Source organism: Vulpes vulpes, chromosome 16, assembly GCF_048418805.1.
Source record: "Vulpes vulpes isolate BD-2025 chromosome 16, VulVul3, whole genome shotgun sequence".
In the NCBI taxonomy this organism is placed as follows: Eukaryota; Metazoa; Chordata; class Mammalia; order Carnivora; family Canidae; genus Vulpes; species Vulpes vulpes.
In genome coordinates, this window is record NC_132795.1 from 70,352,171 (window position 1) to 70,371,753 (window position 19,583).

The 19,583-nt window shown below is 47.6% G+C and overlaps 1 protein-coding gene across 9 annotated transcripts in view; it reads right to left on the reverse strand.

Moving 5' to 3' along the window:
- The window catches only part of NPAS2 (neuronal PAS domain protein 2), a 174,111-nt gene that overhangs the window by 30,176 nt on the left and 124,352 nt on the right, over positions 1 to 19,583 (reverse strand). For all 9 annotated transcript variants that reach the window (XR_011998034.1, XR_011998035.1, XM_072742972.1 and 6 more), the window contains 3 exons: positions 12,242 to 12,362; positions 11,109 to 11,222; positions 272 to 390 (listed from right to left, as the gene is read on the reverse strand). Coding sequence is in view for 7 of the 9 variants with exons in the window: in XM_072742972.1 (XP_072599073.1) it covers positions 272 to 390; positions 11,109 to 11,222; positions 12,242 to 12,362 (354 nt within the window). In the remaining 2 variants the exon portion in view is untranslated. The remainder of the gene's footprint in view (positions 1 to 271; positions 391 to 11,108; positions 11,223 to 12,241; positions 12,363 to 19,583) is intronic.

Here is a 19,583-nt window from a genome sequence, read left to right on the forward strand (position 1 = left end):
TAGGAGGGTCTACAGAGCTGCAGAGGAGCATTTCTGCAGGCTGAGTGGCAGCTGACATTGCCTTCCAGCAAAATAGCTGGAAGGAAACCAGAGGTGGGGCAAGGGGCATGTGCGGCTGTCACAGGTATGGAACCAGACATTTCAACTTTTCAAAGTCAGTGACAACGTCATTGCAATCTTATTCTTTTCCACGAAGATGCTTAATTCACTGTAACTAAGCGTGACTCAGTTGTACTACTGCCACATGACAAATTCTCCCCCAGATACTTGCCTTTAAGAATTGTGGTGTTGCCAGACGAACGGTGGCGATGAAGCAGACCTCCTTTCCTAGCGGCACCCGGCAGGGTCTTGAAAGGGTGCTGTCAAAGCCATTACAAGAGGGGCTAGGCACTGGGGCGGGAGAGGACAGACAGACAGGTTAGCCCTGTGTGGCACAGCAGCTGACCCCTACCTGGCATCACTCTCAGCCAGCACCAGCTCAGGGCTTCAAGAACATTCACTCACTTGATTCGTGCCACAGGACACCTGGGTCAGGGTGGTGCTAGTACCTGCAGGAAGTGGGGGGCCAGGGCTGCTGGGGTAATATAGCTGAACAGAGCTGGAATCCGAGTAGCCGACAGACCACCCTGCCTCTCGTTTCCAGCAGCCTACGGCCACTTAGACTGTTGTGCTGGGAATAGAAGGCAGCCTCGCTCTGCAGGAAGGGCCTGCATTCTCACCCCGGGGTGGGCTCCACAGTCAGGCGTAGTTTCTGATTTGATGGGCCCCTGGTGTTTGCTGACCCCCCCACCCGCCCCTGGTCCTGGCACAGCACACCTGGGATTCAAGGGCTTCCACCCTGAAACTCCACATCAGGAGCCAGGCTGGTGTTGGGCTTGGCCGATGTGATCCAGGGTGGCCCCTGGGATCCCAGGGTGATCCCCAGAGGCACAGTGTCCACCACAAACTTGCTTGTTCTGTAGCTCTGCACAGGGGACAGGCCTGTTCACAAGTGCCTTATTATTCTCCCTGGGAAGTCTGGGAAGGCATGACTTTCCTCATGCTACAGGTGAGGCAGCTGAGGCCCAGAAAGGCCACATGCATTAAGCACGGTCACTCAGAGAAGTAACAACGGAGCAAGGACTCTGCCCAGGTCTTCCGACTCCAAGCTTGGAGTTCTCATGGGGCAGACAGAGGATTGTTCAAGGCTCGTGCTCCCTCTAGGGAGGTGCCAGCTGGTCTCAGCTGCCATCTTCCCCGGGAGCTACAGACTTGGCTTCACGGTGAACTGTGGTGACCTGCTTTACCTTTTGGGCCAAAGACCAATTCTGCTATTTTAGATGGAGCGTGCTCAGTGGGAAAAAGAACCCTGTTAAGTATGAGAAAAGTCAGTGGACCATGTATGTGGAATTCTCGAACTTGGCTACACACCAGATTCCCTGGGACTGCTACGTGGCCTCCAGCTGCCCAGACCCCGTTCCCAGATCAGCTAACTCAGGAACTCTGGGTGTGAAGCGCAGGCACTGGCACTTTTAAAAGCTCCCCACATTTACTACCGTGCAGCCGGCGTGGAGGATCATTATGCTAGATAATCTATACTACCTCTTTCTTTTTCAAATGTAGTTGATTATATCCTGAACTAGATCCTGAATTCTAAATACATTTCTGAACTTGTAGATTTAAACATAGTTGTCTTTTCCAATTTGAGCACATATAAAGCAACAGAAAATGAAATGCATTCTAAAATGAAATCTGCAAGACTTTCTTTGGATTTTAGCTTTCCAATAATTTTTGTTTTATATGTTCGTAGGTTTCTAAGTGATTCTATAATGTGGTCTTCTATCCACTTACATGAATAAATTCATTTTACCAAGCATATTCTCCGAATGCATTCACATAAATATTAATATAAATGTTTCCAAACATGAATATAAAGGGGGCAAAGTAGGAAATAGTGGTCCCTAGAGACTTTACATCTGTCATTAGCTGGCTTAGACAACTGCAGATTAATGAGTGGGGTGAGCCAAGGCACTCACCAGGGGAAACGAAAGCAATCCCACGGTGGGGAGGGGTCTGCAGATGTGAACATCTGCATAATAAAAAAAGATATTAACAAATTTCCCAGATGTGAAACATCCTCTCAGCTTGAATCCAAGAGACATCACCTGCCGGATAAAGACCTAATAAAATCCTCTCTACTCTTTTCTAGGCCTTCTAAGCAAACTTCCGAGGATTTCTGGGGAATTTTAAGACAGTCTCTCTCATTTGTCTCTAAATCATGCGCCTTGCTGGAATGATCCATGGTCTCTGTCAATAAGTGCCTTCCTTCATCAGTGATTTACCATGAGGAAGGCAGAGGGACAGAAGGAGCACAGGGCAGGGAAACCCCAGCCCCTAACAATTTCTTCAAGGGGCAGAGACCATGGAAATTAAGTGAATGTTCTGCAGAGCTTACTGCTGGCCTGGCTGCCTCCCAATGCAGTTTTATCAGTCCTTTTAGAGCTGCTAAGGTTTTAAAGGTGAAAATGCTCCCCACGGGGGAAATTTCATTATTGCTTACAGCCTGCACTGGAGAAGCTAGATACTTTACAGAGGGCTCCAGAACCAGGCAAGCTCCTCTTCTAAATGAGCCCTCTCCCCCCAGACCAGAAGCAGCAGAGGGCTTGATCAAAGGTGATGGTAAATCAAGGATGAAAGATTTAACACAGGCCAAGGGGAAAACCTTGGGGGAAGTCAAGGGGAAGAAGATACTTGAAACATTTTGCCGACTCTGTTTCAAATGACTTTTATTCACAGCAGGAACCTCCTAGCAGATTCCAGAGTCAACACAGGAGCAACCTGCTCCCTGGGACTTCATGGTAATATTTAGCACTTAGAATAACTTCTCTGGCACTTCTTATCCCAAGGTAGTTAAAAAACATTAATTAAGGATTTAATTAGTTGTTTCAATTTAAGTAATAGAAAAAACATATCTAATTACAGCTGGCTTCCCGAGCCTCTTGGAAGGATTAATCGGTCGATGCCGGCACAGCCCTATTTATCAGGTCTCTGCCTTTCAGACTTCAGTCTTTCAGACTTCTTTCTTCCACCACTCCAAGACACTCACACACGCACAGCACGCATGCCACAGATAAAAGCAATGATTTCTTGCTACATTTTTTTGCTCCTAGGGTCATCTTACTTGAAATTGATCTTCCGCCTGCCCCAAGCTAAAGAGATAGGTTTCCCCATGGCAGGAACTAGGTCTAGTTCTTTGTCTCCCGCTCTGAGCAGGCATCTTGCACACAGCAGGTGCTCAATGTGTGTTTGCTGAATGTGTCTCTGGTGAGATGACCTTCCACTGCACATCCAAACCACAGCTTAAGACCCGGCTGGGGAAGTCACCTTCTGATCCCGCCTAACACACAGGCCATGAGACCCCAGGTGGCCCAGCCTGGTGCTGCTGGCGACTGGCTCACTGTGGGAAGGTGCCCAGGGAGCATGGCCCGGGGTCCCACTGGCACTTGGGCTTGCTCACCGCCCTATCAGTACATTTACCCAGGTCAGAAGGACCTGGGCAGGGTCTGCTGCAAATCATCAGCACCAGTCACCACTCTGTGAGAACAGCACAGGTGAGCCTCAAGCTTGGAAAGCTGCAAGATGATGGTCTGCTTTTGGTCTTCCTACTAAAAGGATCGGGGTGAGGGAGCCCCTTTTTGCTCCTGAACCTTTCATCACAGCCTCTAATTTTAGAGACCCTGGAAGAATTTTGCCTCGGGCTGGCACTCTAGGGATTCCGAACAGGAACATGAGAGGGCCCCGAGGTTCTTGAGAGAACAGGAGTGATTAAAGTCTGTCTCGCTTGGCCCCTGGGGTCGGCTTCCAAGTCTGTCTGATGACAAAAGTGACCTCCCGAGTCAGTCATAAGAACATAGGCTGACCGAGGGGGCCGGGAGGCCTCGGGTGGTGTGAGATGTGTTTGCAAAGAGGTAGGAAAGGACAGAGAAGCAGCGAGGTGGGGTAGTGAACGTGGCTCACAGCAAAGGCGCAGAAACAAAAGGAAAGAGAGGTACCGACTGTGCCTCAGTACTGGTGCAGTCATCAGGCCTAAACAATTAAGCATTCTGATCAGAGATGGCCTGCTTATGATAAATTAGTTGCAACAGCTGTAGGAAAACACACGAATCGTGCACACGGGGAGTGACAAATAGCTTTCTCAGCACTTCCTGGAACAAACGCAAATTCAAAGCCGAAAGGTATCCAGGAAGACGTGCAACCATCAGGGAGGAGGCTTGCTAAGGGAAGAAAAACATTCTTAAATCCCATTTATGATAAATATCCAAAACGTCTGGGCTAGAGCATTGGGCTGTGAAGGAAAAAAATCATTTCCTGCACATTCACGAGAAGTCACCTCCCGCTCATTAAGCCCTCTGTTCAGGCGCTTCTCTTGTCTCTGCACAGCACGATCCGCGTCACCTGATGGGTTCTGAACCGCCGGGTTACCGGGTTCTTAGAACAGCCCGCCGAGAAATAATCCCGCCGGGTTTTTGGGTTTCTTTCTGCCGGTTCTGTTTGGCATCGGAAAGAAAGAACAAGCTTGGAGAGAAGCTGAGAGCCACACGGAAAAGCTAAGGGTTTGCAGTTTGCTGGATTGAAAAAATGACTCAGCCCGGAAAATCTATGTCTTGCTTAAATATTTCTTCTTCCCCTTGGCGTTAATTAAAATGAGTATTTTGGGGGGCCAGGAGGTTGTAATGGTGTTGACAAGATATCCGCCAGATGGTTGGTGTGGACAGGGCCAGATGATTCGTAGGCTCAGGGAAGTGAACTTCCTACAGGCTGCCACCCCCTGTCCTCCAAGTGGACGTCTTGTGCACAGTTTTATCACAATTACTGCACAACCTCTACAGAAGAGCCCTGCTTGCAGGCTGAAACGGGCAGGGGGACGTGTCTGATAAATGTGTGACCATTCCTCACTGCTCCATTTCGGTGTGGACTCTAGATGCTCAGGCAGGACGATGCCCTTGGGTAGCAATTTGTTCTTTATTGCCATCTTAACTCCTCTGCAATCTAATTTGGCAGCAATGCCCGCTGCCAGAGAGGGATGTGGCACTTCCTCGTCGGGGTGGAGGGGACACTCTGCTTCTTGCTCCTGGGGGCCTGTGCACGGGCGGAAGGGGACATTCCTTCCCCGAAGCTGTCCTTCCTGTGCTAAACTCAACGTCTCCATTCTCAGTGAGGTCTGGCGGGCATGGATTTGTTCCCCTAACTGAGAAATCTCAATTCAGCTCCGGAGAACAAAAAACAAAACCCCCAAAGCCATAAAACGAGGCAACCTACAGAAATCCCACGGAACATACGGAATCCAGTGTCGTAAGCTGAAAAGCCTCCCTTTCTGCCAGTATTTCAAATCTGGTTGTGTGGTTAGAGGCAGATAGGTAAAATGAGGGCAGGGAGACTTTTATACTCTGGTGTGTGGTTTCTGGAAAGCCCAGAGTGGAATGTTTGCTGAGGGTGACCTATTTGGAACCACACCAGCAACTTTTGAAATACTGCTTTCTGGATTTCAGTCAGATGCACATTTAAATCCAAGTCTGGGGGAGGAACAAGGGCTTAAATAGAGGATTGCCTTCTTCCTGGCATGAACTTATGTTTCAGGACCTGCAACCTGTTTGTTAGGACCCCTGAAAGCAAAGCCTGTTCATTATGCCTTTGAAACTCATCTGGCCAGTTCCTTTCCCAGAAAAGTGGGGGTGGGGTGGGATGGGACCATGGGTGGGCGTTGAGAGAGGAACCCAGGGGCTCCTCTATATAACTGGAGAAGGAAAAATTTGGAACTGTGTGTTTGTCCAAGGGGTTTAAAAAAAAATCAGTTCTGAGACACATATAGCTCTGAATAAAGTCAGGTCATTTCACCCCTATTCTGGAAATGACGTGCAGAGTAGAGGTAGACCAGGGGCTGCTCCCACCAGGAATCCTCTCTGAATCTCCAGGGCACATGACCAAGATCAGAGAGTAGGCTTTTTTTATGGGAAGAGGAGGAGACATGTAGTTCTGTATTTCAGCTCAGATTCCTTCAGGAAGCTTTCCATGGACTTGGTTAGAAACTGTCCTAAAGTGAAACAGTTCTAGGAAAGCTGTTTTCTTGTCCCATTTCCTGACACATACTTCTTCACGTTTATTAAAAAATCTAGGTGAAAGATGTGAAATCCTGTCTTCTGTCTCCTCTCCCTTGAACATCTGTAGCAAATGATGAAGCCCTAAGGAGTGACCAAGATGTGCAAATATTGAAGCAGGGGAAGTTCCATTTTGTTGACGTACTTGGGGCAACAGTGGCCATGTCTGCACAGCCACGATGAATGGAGAGGTTTGGAGGTAAAGGGGTAAGATGACACAATTGGCTGGGGAGTCTAGAAATGTCCAATTAGAGTTTAATCTCGTTAACAAGGGAAAAGGGGCAAAGTGCTTTTATTCCTCTCCACACTTTGAATTCCAAACTGGGTCTACTCATCCCGGTGACAGAGCCAGACATATTCTGAGCAGTTATTTGGGTTAGCAGGCAAGCAGATGGCGTCTTTGTCTATGTGATTTAAGGGTCACCAAAATCTCTCTCTGGATCAGTGTCACCTGTCTTCCTGCCCTGGAACCTACACGTTTCCCTTTTTGCCCTTTGGTTTTAGGCCCAAAGGTTCCTATAGATGTGGTTTTTGAGTGGCAGCTCATGCTTCCAGCAGCCTTAAGGCAAGCTGGTTGATCAAAGGAACAAGAGGCAGGGAAGAGAGTTCGTCAGGAACAGTCCTAGTGGGGGTGCCTGAGTCACTGGGGAGGGAGTACCCAGGGAGCCCAGGCAATTAAGGAACTCAATGGGGGTAGGGGATACAGAATGGGGGGGGGGGGGCAAGTGGAGGCCAAAGATGACCACACAATGACCACACAGGGTTGCTTGGGCCTTCCAGTGCAGACAATTCACAAACCACTGGAAGTTACACACGTCCCACTTTACCTGGCACGTACCAAAGTGGATTTCATCTTCATTTTGGATTAAAGGCTCAAGAAGTAGTGGGGGCCTTTCTAGAAGCCACTACTCTATTTCCAGGTGGGCTTTGGGGTCAGTCAAGGAGAGCTCTATTATCAGTTCTCAGGAAGAACCCTGATTTCCTTGTGAGTCAAAATTTGGGTCTGAATCCTGCTTCTGTCCCCTAGCACCTGTACGTGTAGGGCCAGGATGGCTAAGCCTCAGTCTAGGTCAACATACTTGTGTTGAGCCTTATTTATGTACCAGGTAAGGACTGCATAGGCCCAGGAAGGGGTGCAATAAGCTCACAGATGAGTAAGGGTCACTGTCCTTTCCACTCCATTATTTACAAAGATGAGAGCCTTTTATCTTCCTGACATCAACTAAGAATGAACCAGGCCACACTCCCTAAAGAGCTCTACAGAAATGATAGAACTTTTCCTGATAGTGGGCTAGAGTAGGTTTTCATACATAGTCCTATAGTTCTTTTAAGTGAGCAGGTATTCTATTAAAATCAAACCAATGTTCATAGTCCGTTTTCTTCTATACTTTACATATTGCTTTCTTTTTCTCTTTCTTTCTTTCTTTCTTTCTTTCTTTCTTTCTTTTTTTTTTTACATATTGCTTTCAAATGTATGCCATGCCTGGGAACTCAGGGAAGTTGCATGGAGTGGCTTGTGTACAAACCACATTATCTTGTTTCTGTATTTGATACTTTGACATTTGGGGCCTTGCTGACTCTAGAGGAACTGCTCCTTTCAGAGTTGGCCAATCCCTAGAAACAGTCAATGACTCACCTTCCAGAGCACCTTTCATAGGCAAATCAACCCCTCTAGAACCCACACTCCTATCATCTCCTTATGGGTCTCTCACACTCTGGGCTACCAGCTACTTGCCCCTATCACCCAGGTATCTGACAACTAGAGACAGCCCCTCTACCCAAGGGCCCACTAAAATTATTCAAACTAGTCAGACTGAAGCCTGTTTATTTCCACTGCCTTGCTCATTCTTTTCCACAGAAATCACACTAGAGGCTCTTGCCCATGTCTTCTCCCATTCACTCTGCCTCCTGATCTCTCCCCAGTGCTTTCCCATGTGGCCTCCATGGTGTGCTGTGCCTGTTTTGAGAGATCTATGAGTATAAGCCTCTTCTTTCCTGACAGTCATTTCCATTTCTGTCTGTCTCACCATATTTGATTTAAAATAAAGCTTGGGTACCTTTAAAACAGCTTGGTACATGGCTGCAGGACATCTGATGTGCATAGGTAAGGACATCCTGACCAACAGCATGCCAGGTGGCAGGGACAGGCCCGTGCGCTGCATCTACATGTTTAATTTCAACACAGATTTGTGGGAGGCAGCAAAGCACTGGGGTTAAGGGTCGGAGCTCAGGGTTAGAACAGGCATGAGTGTAGGTTCCCCATTTCCCATGTGTGCAGCTCAGATTCTCACAAGCATCAGCTTCCTCCTTTGTTTAGATGGGACAGTGCCAACAGTACCACTTATAAGTTTGGTGGGAGGATTCAATGAGATTATCAACGCAAAGACAGAGCCCAGGCCCTGGGATTTAGGAAGTCCTCCTAAGGTGCGCTATTTTCATTAACCCATTGCTTAATGTTTATTGAGAACTAAACCTACAAAATCAAATTTGAATTTGATTTTGTGAAAAAAAAATTATTTTCAAAAATTTCAAAAATTATTGAACGTAGGTGATTTCACAGGGCTCCATCTTAGAAATTCATTCGTTTCTGACATTTGTTGTTGTCTATTTTCATTCAAGTGAGACTTATATTTCAGTTTTCCACAATTACATTTGGGGACTCTTGTCTCAAGAAAGCCCCCTAACTTTGGTTTGTTCAACAGGCTCTAGAAAGACACTCTGGCACTCTTGGTTTTAAATTTTCCACTTTCAGTGCTGTGTGTTTATAGCAGTAACAGTTTCAAAAAAAAAATCACACATAATTTCCACACATTCTTTCAGGCAAACAAACAATGTCTCAACTTGGAGTGAAGATAAAGCTCTGCTAGTTAAAAAAAACAAAACAAAACAAAAAAAAAACCAACAAAAACCCAGGTATTCACAATGAAGCCTGCCTCTTTCCTTGAAACCCTCTAAAATGTGAGAAGTGACAGGAAGCTTCAAAGTGATATTCAGCAGCAGCTTAAGGGAGAGTTGTGGAAATGTAAATTAACAAAGGATGCGACTGCTGCTCACCAGCCAATCACATGTCGGTTCCTTAATTAAGTGGTGTGCTGTTGTCATGGGGACACGTGGGAGCAGTGTCCCATAATTCCCACAGTCTTGGCACTCTGGGGGCCAGGGTGCCTTTCCCTTCCTCGCTCACAGCCACAAGGGATGTTCTGCTATTCTGACAGCTGGCACGACGGCCACAGCGCACATTTTAAGCAAATTCCAAACCATTGCTCCTACTGATTCAAGGATGAAGCTGTTGGAAGGAGTGCCATCAGTGGGAGGAGTACCATTAGAATCCCTCTGGAATGGCATTTAGTATTACAATAGGGCAGTGTTTCTCAAAGTCCATGACCCCTTTTCACCAAAACCCCAAGGTGCTTTTCCAATTGCACAATCCCAGCCCCACCCTCAGATCTCCTGAACTGGAATCTGCATTTTAACAAACTACCTCACCCAGTGTACTCTGCTCCAGGGCTGGCATCATGTTGGGTGCTCTACCTCTACGAGGTGCCTCTTAGGTTAGTTTCTTTAACTAGGTAGCCCGACCAGCTACCATTTGCTTAGGTATGTGGTTCATGAAACACTTATCTCATGAGGTTTAGGAAAACCTTTCAGATGAGTCAGGTTAGGCATGGTCTGGCTTTGGCTTTTCCCTTGTAGTCCAGATTTAGGGCCCCACTGGTGAAAGCTGACTTCTCTTCACTTCCAACCACTCAGGAACACTGAACCCTGTTTGGGTAGGTTCCCAGAGGGCCCCAACTTGGCCATGGAGTCCATCATCCAGGCATAAACCCTGAACAAGGCTTGAAAATCACATTGGCAGGACCAACATGCTTAGCATCTACTTGGAGCCTTCTGAATAAAAGCATGTATATTTATGCAAGCAACATACAACAGAGGATCGTCTTAGGGTGAAGGGAAGATCCCGGGTAGCCTCAGCATTAGGACTTGGGGCCATTATGTTGGCCAGTTCTAATGGAGACTCTGGGACTAATTTGGTGGGGAAATGGACTCCATTGGGGGCTGTCATCAACTCCCTGGTACCTTATCTTCCCCTGTTGGTTTCCCTTTGGTATAGCTCTCCTTTCTTCCTCTCTTTCTGCCATCCCTGTCAACACTTCCTTCCATTTTTTCCTGCATCTTTGTGGTTTTATGAAATGTTAGATCATCCAAAGTGATTTGTTCTGTGTTGAGGTTTGAAGTGTGGAGCAAACCAAACACAGGCCTGTGCTGGGCTTCCTGGTGGGGCTGGGTGCGGGGGCTCAGACTGCTGAAGGTGGGGCATCAGGCTTGCATTCCCATTTTCCCCAGGTCAAAAGTGAAACTGAGGGTGTAGGTCTAGTTTAGAGGTGCAGCCAGGGTTCGGACCATTAGTTATCTGCGTAATTTCCGAGAGTAAGATTTTACTGCCTGGCTAATCTGCTTGATAATTCACCAATGTGGATTGCTGGCTCATCAAAAAATGGCCCTTTCCTCTGCATTAGGGTCAGAGGCAGCAAAAGACCTGCATACCAGACTCAAGAAAGCATGCTCACAGCAGTAGTGGAAAAAGGAGAATAAAGATGCAGAAACCAAGGTTATATGCATCTTCATGTCACAATGAAGCCCTGTTCGGCTGTGTGTAGGCTGAGCCTGTTCTTTATTAACTGTAAGTTGTTCCTTACAGTACAGAACTATTCCATCAGCCTGAAAATAAATAAATGAATAAAGTGCATTTCAGTGGGACTTAGTGCCCCGGCATAAACAAGTGTGGGAGTGTGTTCTTCTTGAACGGGAGATAACATTTATGAGCACAAAACACATCTTGGGAACATGAAAATCTAAATGCAAATATGAAAAGCACATATTCTCACTCCTCCTCCCTCAGTGATTCTTATGCCCCCATGTGCACGTTTGCATGATAAAAGACACTGTCGCAATTATATGACAATTAAAGCTTACCATTGTTGTAAGAGCGAAAATTTCCTACAAATTTTATGTATTCATAAGTTGGAAATTCCTTTGGGTTCAAGCTGCCTCTGAGAAGATGGCAATAAAACTCTAAATCGTTGTCAGCTGGGCCGTTAAAGGAAAAAGAGAAAAGGAACGTGAATATAACATAGATTCTAGACTAAACAAGTTGTGTCTTTGTGTAACTCCTGGGCTTTCGTCTACACACGGCCAGGATATTTCTCTCATTACGACTGACTTTTGGACGTGATTTTATAACCTCTGCAGAACAGGGGGTTTCCCCCCATAGTTTATGTAGATATTGTGCATTCTGTACTTGGGCCCAATTAGTCTTAATTTGCTCACAGATGTCTGTGGTTGGTTATGTCGGCATTGATTAGTTCCGGTTGTTTTCATATGGTGTATTAAAATAAAGCTGCTCATATAGAGCTGCTCTCTTTAATTTAATCTTTTCACGTTGCTTTGAAGTAAAATCAGATGTACAACAGGACAAATTATTCATGGAAGATGAACCAAAGCCTGGACAAGTAAGTGCAAGGCACTCATACTACCTCCGTCAACATATGTGCTTCATTAAGGGACACACGGTTCAGCAGCCACCAAGGCTGGCCTTCCATCCAGGGTGCCAATTTTGAGGAAAACTTTACAATGCCATAAAAACTGCAAACGTATATAAATAACCAGATGACAGCCTCAGGAGAAGAGAATTTGGAGTTTTGACCTAATTATTCAGTTTTCAGTTGGTTACTTGGTTATCATACAAATCTGGCATTACAGTGTCCTCTAAAATAAGCAGACTGGGCACTGATTTTTGCATTGTTTGTTACCAAAAGACTGTCTCATGTCTAAAAAAAAAAAAAAAGAACTTCTTGTGTTACATGCAAAAACAAATTCTTATTCTTAAGCACTGTGCTTTCAAATTTTCCACAGAGAAGTTAAATGTCATACATATTCCAAACTCCAGTTTTAGCTTTAAATTTAAAATATACCTCTAAGGATCTTGGAAATATTCTGAGTCGCAAGGAAAATTGTTCTTAAAATTAGTCCTCCCTTCTTAATTCATTCTAACCTCCTTTCAAAAGTAAAATTCTTATATCTTGTAAAACCAGTAAAGTTAAACTTACATTTTAAGTATTCTGGGGAGGGGGAATCTGTCACAAGCATATGGGAAGAAAGCATTTTATACACTTCTGAATGTTCTTGTTCTGGAAGGAAATTTAACAAATTCTGATCCATGACATCTGACTGAAAAAGAAAATAAAGAACAAAGGTACATACTCAACGAGGATGAAAAACAAAAGCAAAAGCCCAAACTGAACATTGAAGACAATTTAGAACTGGTGTCTGATATGAAAAGTTGAAGATCCATTTTCCTGTGAAGACACTCAAATCTATCACTCTGTAATCCTGAATTATAATCTAAGATGTTTTACTTGCTTCAGGGCAAATGTGCTACAGTACTGCCGATGGGCCCCAGAAAGAAGTTTAAGAGTTAAGTCAGACAACCATGGTGAGAGTCCTAATGCCTCCCGGAGGACCCCCACCTGCCAACACCCCTGTGTTTGGGCCGGGACAGTGAGGGGCCCTAGTCAGGCCCACTTGTTCATGTGAAGGGCCCTGAGGAATGCAAAGGGTTCCTTTTCTGGCTGTTAGGCCAGCAAACACACACCTGTTTACTTCTTAGAATTCTCCCCAAAGGAGCTGTACTTTTTTTCTGAGTGCCTGGGCACTGTGGATGCAAAATACAACACTGAATCTAGACATAGCACTGTCCAACAGAACTGTCTGTGATGATGGAAATGATCTATAATGTGCTCTGTCCCTTATAAAAGCCACCAGCCACATGGCTATGAGCATTGAAATGTGGTTGGTATGACTGAAGACTGACTTTTTAAAATTAAATTTATTTTTTATATTTTTATTTCTGAGAGAGAGAGAGCGAGAGAGAGTGAGCACATGCATGGCAGGAAGAGGGGCAGAGGGAGAGGGAGAGAGAATCCCAAGCAGGCTCCACACCTAGCTGGGAACCCAATGTGGGGCTTGATCTCATGACCCTGAGATTATGACCTGAGCTGAAACCAAGAGTCAGACGCTCAACTGACTGAGCCACCCAGGTGCCCCTGAAGACTGATTTTTTTTTTTTTATGATAGTCACAGAGAGAGAGAGAGAGGCAGAGACACAGGCGGAGGGAGAAGCAGGCTCCATGCACCGGGAGCCCGACGTGGGATTCAATCCCGGGTCTCCAGGATCGCGCCCTGGGCCAAAGGCAGGCGCCAAACCGCTGCGCCACCCGGGGATCCCATGAAGACTGAATTTTGAATTGTATTTCATTTAAATTGTATTTTAATTGGAATTTAAAAAGCCACTTGTGGCTAGTGGCTCCCATATTCACCAGTGCAGGTGGGAGTTGACAGAGGAGAGAGAGAAAGATGGGGATATGTCTTACTTCCTCAGTCTCCCTCAATAACCTCATCTTTTCCCATATTTTTAAACACTCTTATGTGATCTTATACACTCTTAAAATTTATATATCCAGACAACTCTCTGTTGTGTGCCCCTTGGGGACCAGAGATTGATATACATTCCCAACATCATTCTTTTACACTCATACCTCCTCCTTCCCTATGCTCCATGATCCCACCTACTATATTGCCAACTGGTCACTTGTCCATACCAGACACCCTGGTGGCATCCTCAGCTTCTCCCCCTCCTACCCTCATCTTCACATCCAAACAATGTCCAAGTGCTGTGACACACCGCTCCCTCAAAGTCTCTCAGATCTTCTCGCTTCTCTTTATTTCCGTGGCCTCAACCTCCAGTCTGGAGCACCATAATCTCTTATCTGGGAAATGACTTGACCAAACGGGTCTTCCCTTGTCAACTTTTGTCCCTGTCCAACCTATTCTCCACCAGCAGCCAGAAGGAGCCTTGTAGCAGGTCAGGTCACCATCTTGCTTAAAACTGTCTATTGGTGGAAGTGCCTGGCTGGCTTAGTCCATCGTGTATGTGACTCTCCATCTCCAGGGTCGTGAGCTCGAGCCCCATGTTGGGTGTAGATATTACTTCAAAAAAACAAAACTGTCTCTTGGCTGCCAAATGCTCCCAAGACAAAGCCTGAACCTCCCAATTCACTTCTGAGGCTCCATACTACCCACCCTCCAAACCTCCTCTTCTCCAGTTTGCCAAGTTTGCTTTTCCTTCCGGGCCTTCCCCTGGCTGCAGGACAATGCACACCTCTCTTCGTGTTCTGCTGACCCCTATATATCCTTCAGGTCCCTGCTTTGAAGGCACTGCCTCTGAGAAAGCACCCACGAGTGTGGCTCTGAAGCCCCCTGCTGCACTGGTCCTGCCATCCTGTAACTGCTGGTGGAAGGCAGGTCTGCCCAGACGGGACTGCCTGTGTCACAGCAAGGGGAGACAGCCCCGGAGGTCAGGACCAAAAGCTCTGTCCCCTCTGGACTGTGCTTTACTTCAACCAAAAGAAGAGGAAGCTGTGAGGGTGGCATGAGCTTCTGGGCAAAGGGCACATAGCAATCACTCAATGAACACTCAGTGTGATCAGGTGTTTAGGAACCATTTACAAAAGTTCTCAAACAAAAGTTCTTGTTCATTTACGCACAGCCTTCTTCACCCGTGTGCCTGCCATCATCGTGTGGTGCTCTGGCCTTTGAGAAAAATGCATCAACTAGCTGAAAGAAGGGGATGGCAAACACTGCAACAGGACTAAGAACAAGGCACCCCTAGAACACAGCATGGTGTACCGAATCCAAACACGAGGACAGAGAGGCTCCAGGGAATGAGTCCTACAGCGGGGGTCCTTGAGCAGGCTCTGAGGGGCAAGATGGTGGCTACAGGGCAGCCAGGGTACTCTAGGCAGGGTACTGTAGGCAGGATAGTCTCGGCAGGGTACTGTAGGCAGGGTAGTCTAGGCGGGGTATTGTAGGCAGGGTTCTCTAGGGAGGGTACTGTAGGCAGGGTAGTCTAGGCGGGATATTGTAGGCAGGGTTCTCTAGGGAGGGTACTGTAGGCAGGGTAGTCTAGGCGGGGTATTGTAGGCAGGGTTCTCTAGGGAGGGTACTGTAGGCAGGGTTCTCTAGGGAGGGTACTGTAGGCAGGGTAGTCTGGCGGGCTACTCTAGACAGACGCACAGAAGCATCACAGGGGAGGAAGGGAGCGATGGAGGCAGGTGCTGCAAAGGGCAATGAGGCGAGAACTCAGAAGGCCGCAGAGGAGCGAGTGCCTTGTCCTGTGTGCCTGGGGTGGGGTCGGGGGCCGGGCCCGCTGGGGCCGGAGGGGTCGGGAGGGCAGGACTGTGCTTGTGCCTCCCGGCCTGACGAGGGCCGGAGCCCAGGGCACCACCAGGCTCCAGATGGTCGGTCTGCGCAGGCACCGTGCAGCGGGGAAGGGAGATGGGACGCGCACGGAGGCTCCGAACAGGTCACGGACAACACGGTCCCCCCGACGTCCACTGAGGGCTTCCGCCTTCACCCTGGGAAGAGGCCCACGGAACCAGACGAGCCCCCTCCCCCTTGCAGAAGGGGCCGCCACAGGAAGGACAGGAGGACGGAAAGGAGGGCCTCCCAGCTCCAGTGCACCCGGGCTTGACCTCTGCTGGCGAAGACTGTGCCAAGCCCTCACTGGCCTGTGCTAGCATTTTCTCCTTCGGGCTCTCTCCAAGCTCCTTCTGATGTTCTTGGTTTTATTTTAAGCTCATTCCCTTTAGTTGTTTAGCTGATGACTAATGCTCACAGATGACAGTCGCCCTTCTTCTTAAAGACACTGCAGATACAAGAGAAGGATGACTAAGGCACTCCATGGCCTCTTCCCGGGGAGTCAGTTGGAAGCCCCCGTCCCCTGACCTGAGTAGAGCAGAGAGCAGGGTGACGGGGCGGCCCGGGCTCTGGGTTCTGCATCACATAAAGGAGCCCGGATGGAGGCTGGTTGGGATGGGGGGTGGGGGCGGGTGAGGATTATGAGTTACCGCCCGGCAAGGGCTCAGAGCCGTGCTTGGCACCCACAAGCTCTCCCTATGTGTTCCCTATTATATTACTATTATGCCATTTCCATGTGTCGACAACCAAGACAAACAATGATAGTTTGGAAATGTAAACCCTGTGCTTCCAGAGGAGTAAATTACATCTGCAACCGAACGGTCCCTTGAATGAGCTGCGCTCTGTTTATTAAAATGACAGCAATTAGAGAGACAGGGGGGCGGGTGTGCCATCCACAGCCGTCTCCCCGGCTGAACCTCAGGGTCGGGAACATCATCTACCTGTTGGAGACAGACGCTCCTCCGCCCCAACTTACTGATGTGTCCTTGCTTGCTTTCTCAAGACTCTTTACCAAGGATACTTCCACTGTGAAGGCCTGTCCTAGTTCCAAACCGCACATCTCCCCTGTTTCTTCTTGCGCCCCTGGGGACCCCGGGGATGATCTGGAAGTGCCTTGGGACACAGCAAGGCATTGTCCTGTCTCCCGAGGAGCCAGCAGCACCCGTTCAGTGGTACCCAGCAAAGTTAAGTGAGCCTCCACAGGAGCACACAGAAGCCGCCCGGCTGAGCTGGAAGTAGGCTGAGGGGGACACTCTGTCGGTAACACCCCGAAAGGGCCCTGGCAGTTCTGGCTGGAGCTGCGTTGGCCACAGTGAGAAGTCCTGGAGAAGCGTCAGACCGAGAAGAGGCAGGAGTGGGCTCGGGGGAGCAGTCAGGGCCTCGGTGTCCCTACAGGGACAGGAAGTCGGAGGCGTACCCGATATGCTTTAATGCAATTTAGATTCAGAATCAAACTGATGGCCCGACACTAATGCTTTCAGAAGACAGTACAGGGAGTGCCTTTGACCTCGAAGTAGTGAAGAATTGGTTAGGAATATCAAAAGTGCCAACTCTAAAGAGTCTCTGTTCATGAGAAGAACCTAGAGAGGGAGAGGTGAGCCACAAAATGAGAGAATATATTTGTAACGCATAAATCATGCTGTAGGTTCCAAAATTAAGGCTCAGTATTAAATGCTGCCTTGTCACCCAGCAAAATCGGGACGGCCTCAACGGGCCCAACTGAAAGTTCTCCTTCATACTCTGCCCCCATGGATGAGGTCCCTTAGCTGAACAATCCCTTATGGAGGGTGACAGGCACAGTTCCTGCTCATCCCTTAGTAGTGGGTTTAGCTCCCCTCCAGTCTGCAGAATTATCCAAATAAGCCAATCTCACCCCCATGGGGAGCAGGGGGATCCCCACCCTCTTGTTACTATGAAGCCTGTTTCTCACAGCCCCTGCTGGTTCACTCTGTTCCAGGGTGCAGCCCCGGGTGGCCCTGCATCCTCGTCTGCCAGGCTGTCGAGCTCATGTGTCTGGTGTTGGGTGCTGTGCCTTTTAGCCGAACCTGTATCCCCAAGGCAGAGTGAATGAGCAGGAGGCAATTCAAATAGTACCCGACAGAGGACTAGGGTCAAGAACGTGGGAAGAATGCCTACAAGTTACAAGAAACAAGCCAGACAGTCCAGTAGTAAATGGCAAAATACCCGAACAAGCCCTGTGTTCACAAAAGAGGAAATCCAAATGGCTAACAAGCTTAGGCAAAGACGCTCAATCGCATTAGCAATTGGGAGAAAAGCAAGTTAACACTCTGCGCGGTGCCTTCACGCACTAAACTGACCAACACGAAGAGGCCTGGCAATCCTCATTCTGTGACATGAAGTGCCTGGAACTCTCAGCTCGGTTGGTGGAGGGTTAACTGGTGCAACCACTGTGAACAACCTGGTGTCACCTGGTGCCCGTGAGGCGGGACCTACTCTACAATCTGGCCGTTCTACAGAGTTCTCTTTGGGATGCTTGCGAAATGTTCATCAGGAAACACATGCAGCACATCCACAAAAGCCCGTTCCAAGAGTTCCAATCTAGAACGGATGCAGAAATTTTAGCACATCCCCCCAGTGGAACATGAGGCAGCAGTGAAATCAACCTGTGATAGTCACTGCTAACAGTGTGAGATGGATGGATCTTACAATGTCGAGCAAAAGGAGTCCATTTCCTAAATGACTCTATTTTCGTTAGTTTACCAGAAGGGAATACTCAATTATAGGGCTGAGCAACGAATCAAACGTTGGTAGAACTACAAAGGAAAACAAGGACGCAATGATCTCAAAAGCCAGGAAAACGGTCCTCTCTGGCTGGAAGGTGGGGTGTGATGGGAAAAGAACAGACAGGAGCGTCTACAGTCCTGGCCGTGTTCTGTTTCTTCACCTCCGTGAGAGCCAGCTGTACGTTTGTGCTCAGTTTATTATTAATTTAAACACTGTATGTATGCTTTTTATACACTTTTATATGCATGCTTTATAAAAATCAAAAGGCACATTAAAATAAAAAGGAAATCTAACCGGTGACCCGGACCCCTTTAACCTGTGGCCAACTCCAAGCTGCATGCAGCCACACCCCTCCTAGGCTGTGCAATCCTCAGCTCGGCCCCTATCCAGAGCCACCTCTGACCAGATGCCCCAGGTCAGGTGGGCTCTTCTGGCAGGTGAGGGCAGAGTGGGGAAGGAAGGGCAGAGTGGCGTTCTCTGGAAGGTGTTTCGTGGACTTGCTGCTGTGTTGTGTCACCTCTATCTTTCCTTTCTGGTGACCTCCTCTCCCTGCTGTGACCCTTGCCATGGGGACTTGGCCCTTTATTCCACTTTCATCTTGCACTGCTTGCTGGAGCTTTTGCTGGGAGAACCAGCATTCCCTGGAAGTATTTTTTTGGTCTGTAGATTTCTCTATCTTTATAATCAATTGTGCCTTAGATTATTTTCCTTTGGATAAATGGTCCTGTCCATGCCCATATTCCTCACTTTTGAGGCACTTTCCATTCCTGCCAAGCTGTTTGCAATTGCTCTCGAGGTAGCAGCTCCATTTATGAACTCAGCCACTTATTCAGTAAACACTTGGGCACATTGAGTCTCTACTCAGGGCCAGAGGTAGGACTTCTACTTGGGTACAGGCACAGTATATTAAGCAAACCCTGCAACCATTAACAAATTAAAACAGTGATCTGGGAAGTTAGATTCTTTAGAAACTCAAACAAAAGTCCAAAAAGGAAATACAGCTTATGCCTACTTTGGGTCTCTCATTTGGTTCTGCCTCAGCCATATTTTTTCCCAAGTCCCTTGGAAGCATGTGACTTAGTCCCTTAGATCTTTTCTGGAAGGTTTTCATCCCAGAAGCTCCCTTTAGCCGTTGGTTTTCCATCTGCATGCTCATCCGCTACACCCACATTTCTTCTTTGGCTGCCTGTTTTAATTCCAGACACCGAAATGTGCTGGTGTCACCACCACAGGAAAGCTTTGACTTTGTCTTAAAATCATTTCCTGCTTTGAGCTATTTTCTTTTTTCTATCAAATTGGTAAAGAAACTTCTAGAATATTTCATCAGAAAGTTGCTGTACAAAAATGTATCATGTGAGCTTTTGCCATGTCTGAGTTTCTAGTAGGTGG